Here is a 5,357-nt window from a genome sequence, read left to right as displayed (position 1 = left end):
AGAATACCCTATAAAAATACCTTAGGTTATGTTTGGAACCGTTACTCAGCTTGCCCCGCAAATCAAGATTACCATATCCTTGAATAGCAAAGCAGAGCATGCTTTAGTGTACTTATTTGGTTTCCTCGTTGATGTTTTTTTCCTCCCCTGACGCCTTACCAAGTGACTCATACGGTAGTACCTCCATGTTGGTAGAGGTTTTTTCAATTCTAGAGGTAAGGACGACAATTTAGTTGTTGATCACTAGATCACGTTTGGAGGAGCTCAATCGAATCCTCCACTCAATGTCCACTTTAATGAACCACATCACATTCTTTATCGTTCTCACTTCCGTTGGTAATTGTAGTTCGAAGCTTGTAGAACGTAGAGGCCACTAGCACCACATGATGTAGACTATCTTGACGTGCCAAAGAGTTCATTTTTGGCATCACTAGTATTTTGTCAATCCCACGCAGAGAAACTTAACCATAGTATCTTAGACCATCATTCAACGCACAAGTACTACAATCCTATTGATGAAGCTCACCATGGTAACTTGATCCAACTAGGGGACCAGTGGAACTAGTGGAGGTTGAATTTTAGTGTTGTCGAAGTCATTGTGGACATCCACCTTTGACTCATAGACTTGGTAATTGCACCAAATATTACCTTCATAGGAGCGCTTACTTGGCTGGCCCTAGTGGGCAAAGAAATCCTTGATGAGCTAAGCAGATCGCCTAGCAAAACAAGCTTTTTGCTTGCTACCAAACATGCGACAAATTTGGAAAATCGTAGCAAGTAAAGGATTACAAGGTGGCACTTGACCAAATCAAATGTTGACTAGGATGTACGATAGAAGGTCATGCCTATGCTAGTGCAAGCTATTTGGTGGGCTTTTTCATAATTAAAACATACATCACACATTTAAGATGTCATAGGATTTGGTTGACACCGAGAAGACATACATTGGTCCTACAATCACTTTAGACTTGTACATTTATGTGCTCATTTGGAGGTGGTTGACTATTCTCCTTCCTACTAGGGTAAAGGATTCTTCCCAAAATAGAAATTTTGGGAAAATTGAGTGAGAGTAGATGTCGCAACCTTGGTTGAATTACCACATCACGAGAGGTCAACATTGTAGGGTGCTGATGAGGATGTCCTTTGGCTCATTATCCCAAATTTTCTAATGTCCCCTGAACCATCAGCGTAATGATTCTACAATATCTAGCCCAGTTAGTTTCAGAGGCAAAATTTGTTTTGGGTTTACACCGTGCTTAAGTATATGGTAGGCCCAACTAGAAGAAACTTTAGCCCAAGCTGAGCATTATGAATAAGCTCGGCCCACTATGATGCACCATCATAACTATGTTTTTTCTATATAAAGTTGCCTGGTTCCCATTCCTGAATCACATCTCCCTAATTCCGCCGCCACAACACACATACTCCCCAAATATTCCTTGGCACCATGCTTGCGCCTCCCCCACCAGATCTATAGTGTGGACTATCATTACGGGGTCTCCTTTTACTTTGCTTAACACCATGACACCTTTAAGGTCACCAGAAGGTAAATCACTATATCTTACACCACCTTCTGCAAGTTGGGCCCTTAGAAGATGAGGATTTTTAATATCATTTTATATGAGTGTTGACCTATGATATTTTTTTCTTGTTAGTTCCTAAGACCCTGTTGGTCATCAAAGATCTAAGATCGAGGCCTGGTGTAGCTCAAAGGATACCTTTGTGGTCTTATATCTGAGTTTGATGTACCCCTATAGTTTTCCTACCCGTGGAGATTCTAGATCTAACCAAGTAGTGGACGAGGCAATCCAATCACATAAGGCAAGAGTGGTTTATGATTTGGGTTCAGTATACCGCCTATGGTTTTCCTTCATGGGGATCTTAGATCTGGCCAAAGAGAGGATGCGGTAACTGTCCTACGGGCCACATCGATCTATTTTTTTTTGCGGGTACTGGCCACATCGATCTAATATCTATAGATCCTATGGACCATAGAAGTAGGGGTGGGGGTTGAGCGGCGGGGAGAGCGGGGTTATCTATTTGCACAATCCAATGTGGATTCATCACAATTCATTCTTGTAAGGTTGCCTAATAGGTGACCTTCGTGGTCTATATGGAGTGTTTACATGCAGGTATTTACTCTAATAACGCTTTGTGCTTACAAATAGTGATATTGTCCCTTGAAAAAATACTTTGTTGGACAATAGGTCACCTTACCTATTATTTTGCTTTTCAAGATATAATTCTATTATGGTAATAAGATGCTGGGATTTACTCTTTTTTAGCATGGGAACTGTTCATCTACTATAGGAGATTCTTATTTTTCTTTGATTCTATACTGGATATGAATCATTGTGCGGTGTGCATGGTTGCATTCATGGTAATACATAGCAAGTATGCACGCTGGAACTTCTTCTGGGCATCAAGATTCAGTTTCTCACTATATCTGGTACTGAACATCTGAACCAATGTTGTTAATTTCCTCGTCAGGTTGATTCAAAGGCAATTGCAACACTGCAACCGTGTCTCCATATTCAGGCCAGGAGACAATTACCAACATTTTTTCCTAGAGGCATCCATTCCTCTTCTTCACAAGGAATGTGTGTGCAGGATAACAATGTGAAGCGAACTACCGAAAACCCTGTGCCTATTGCTGCCCCCGCTTCTTTCTTTGGTGACAAGAATTTAGGTGCCCCAGGAAATGTGGAGGACTATGAAGAAGCTACACCGTTGAGCGAGGATGCCATGAAGAGATATGAACAATTGATTGGGGTCCATGTGGCATATTTTCATGCTTGCAATGTCCCTTACATGACCACTTCTAGGAGCCTCCCCCAGCAGGTTGTCCAGGAGCAGAACACCCACCGTGCTCATGATGCTCAGGTGTCAAGTTATGGGGACAATCTAGTGGATGCAGATACCAGTACTACGGTTGTTCAACAACAAAGAGTTCCTTCTGCTGGCTCCTCTCATGTCCAGCATTATGGAGCTAGTGGATTGAACAATACGATCCCTTCTATTCACCAGGAGCAAATGGTGGCTCCGGTGACGAACCCTTCCTTGAGGCTCATGCACATCAAGGGCCAAGTAGCAGCTTCCTGGTGTGCATAAAAATTTAATTACTTTCAGCCTTCCAATATTGCACTATATATGATTTACCTTCAATTCCTAGCTTTAATCAACTTTTGCATGCAGTGCTGATGCCAATGGGAGCCGCTTTGTACAGCAGGCGATCGAGGTGGCAACGCCTCAAGAGATCGTTATGGTTTATGAGGAAATCATGCCTTGTGTCCGTATGCTTGCCATTGATGTGTTTGGAAATCATGCCGTCCAGAAGGTTTAAGTTTCTCCAACCCGATCCAATATATTATATATGTATGCTGTGGCATTGTTTCTTTTTTACTAGAATTTCTGAATCACATGCACAAGGACATAAGTTGAGCATGCCTGTAGAAATTAAATTACTAATTCATTATCTTTGTTTTGCCTTCAGATTCTAGAGCATGGACCACAGTCCTGCAAACGTGAGCTCATCAGTCGTCTGATGGGCCATGTGCTTCCCCTAAGCCGTGATATGTACGGTTGCCGAGTCATCCAGAAGGTGAGCTAGCCAATATTGTCTAATTCAGAAATGATTTTCACTATATAGCCATGTACATGTACATATACATATACAGTATTTCTGTGACTTGGAAGGATGCACTCATGTTTTTTTTATGACCTCTGTTTTTTAGTGTTCATATTAATATGTATTGCTTAGTCATGTGCACTGATACTAATAACGACATATTTTTGAAGCAGGGAAGTGTATCACTGATCCTACTACCCAATTGTTTTCTTTGTTTCAGGCTTTGGCTGTAGGGGGGGGACGATCAGAAGATTGTGATAGCCAAAGAGGTCAAAATCAAATTGCTGAAATGTGTTCGCGACCAGTTCGCGAGCCATGTGATTCAAAAATGTGTAGAGTGCCTGCCACCGAAGCATATCCAATTCATTTTCCGAAGCTTCTGTGGAAGGGCCAAGGCACTATCCATCCATCCCTATGCATTGGTACAGAAAACGTTTTCACAGGCGGTGGTAGAGGCATTTATACAGGCGGCCAAGTCCACCGCCTGTACTAGGGGTCAGTACTAATCGTGTGATTCAGGTATGGTTGCTCATCGATTATTTGTATTTTCAGTGTTTTGTATGCAATCATGCATCTAATTCAACTCAACTTACCATCATCTGATCTGATTCGGTTCTTTTTCCCAACTGCTTGCTGTTTCCAGAAAGTGCTGGCCCATTGTGACAACCCCGAGGTTTACCACACGCTGACAGCGGAGATTATCGAGTTTGCTAACAAGCTGTCAGCAGACCCATTCGGAAACTACGTGGTGCAGCACTTGCTCGAGCATGGAGGCCAGGCCACTCGGTCCATGATAGTGAGGAAATTTGACAGGCTCGTGATGAGCATGTGTTATCACAAGTTTGCGTCCAATGTGTTGGAGAAGTGCCTGGTGGTGGGGAGCCAGGAGGACCGGCAGCTCATCATAAATGAGATCCTCGGCGACACCGGCAGCCATCTCTTCGAACATCTCGTGGTTGGTTACCTGTGGCAGATTTTCCTACTAGTTACTAACTTACTATATAGGAAATACAGAGAACATGATTGAAAAAATATATGTGTATCCATACGCGAACTTTGTCATCCAGACGCGAACTTTGTGCAGGACATGATGATCAATCCATACGCGAACTTTGTCATCCAGAAGATGGTGGTGACGGCGGAGGAGCAGCAGGTGGGCCTGCTGCTGGACGTGGCCAGGAACAATGCAGACAACCTGAAGAGGTACCCACATGGCAGGCACGTCATCGCTGCCATGGAGAGGCTCCTCAGTGCCAAGGGTATGGTGGTATATACATGCCTTGCTGATGTCCCCTTTTGCTGAATGCTGGTGATGAGGTTCCTGCCTCTTCGCCAGCAACAAGCAACACTGACCTGTCTTGGCTTCTTCTGATGATGATTTTGTTGTTGCACTTGCAGAGGGGAGGCCTGTACTTCTGGTGAACAATGAATGAGGAGGAGAAGACTGCAGAGAGGATGGACGGAACCTACCACTCCTGTCAGCCTTCTGCGCCCATGGCCTCTTAATATTACTGTATACTCCTTGTGTTTCAAATTATAGTTTGTTTTAGCTTTGTCTAAGTCAAACTTTTCTAATAGTCTAACTAGCTACGCCCAGCAGAATAGCAGATGATGAATGAATAAATCATCTGATTTCTGAGCACTATGCTGTTGCCTTCTGTTCTGCTAACAAAGGCAATCCTTCTGTATCAAGGCCAAGCAGAAAATTAGGGACCCCCTCATTAGGCGG

At 43.3% G+C, this 5,357-nt stretch overlaps 1 protein-coding gene across 1 annotated transcript; it reads left to right on the top strand.

Annotated features, from left to right (window-relative positions):
• Positions 1-2,598: 2,598 nt before the first annotated feature.
• On the top strand, positions 2,599-5,061 carry LOC136480752 (pumilio homolog 1-like). Its single transcript, XM_066478213.1, has 7 exons — positions 2,599-3,101; positions 3,196-3,337; positions 3,494-3,601; positions 3,862-4,046; positions 4,256-4,583; positions 4,713-4,887; positions 5,027-5,061. Exons 1-7 carry the CDS (start codon positions 2,599-2,601, stop codon positions 5,059-5,061), a joined length of 1,476 nt encoding a protein of 491 aa, XP_066334310.1.
• The last annotated feature ends 296 nt before the right edge of the window (positions 5,062-5,357 follow it).

This window comes from Miscanthus floridulus, chromosome 9 (genome assembly GCF_019320115.1).
Source record: "Miscanthus floridulus cultivar M001 chromosome 9, ASM1932011v1, whole genome shotgun sequence".
In the NCBI taxonomy this organism is placed as follows: domain Eukaryota; kingdom Viridiplantae; phylum Streptophyta; class Magnoliopsida; order Poales; family Poaceae; genus Miscanthus; species Miscanthus floridulus.
This window is presented reverse-complemented; position numbering and strand designations above follow the sequence as displayed.

Coding starts and splice junctions, on each gene's coding strand:
- LOC136480752 (XM_066478213.1), top strand. CDS start 2,599: ATGTGTGTGCAGGATAACAATGTGAAGCGAACTACCGAAAACCCTGTG. Junction 3,102..3,195: donor GGCCAAGTAGCAGCTTCCTG/GTGTGCATAAAA, acceptor TTTTGCATGCAG/TGCTGATGCCAATGGGAGCC. Junction 3,338..3,493: donor GAAATCATGCCGTCCAGAAG/GTTTAAGTTTCT, acceptor TTTTGCCTTCAG/ATTCTAGAGCATGGACCACA.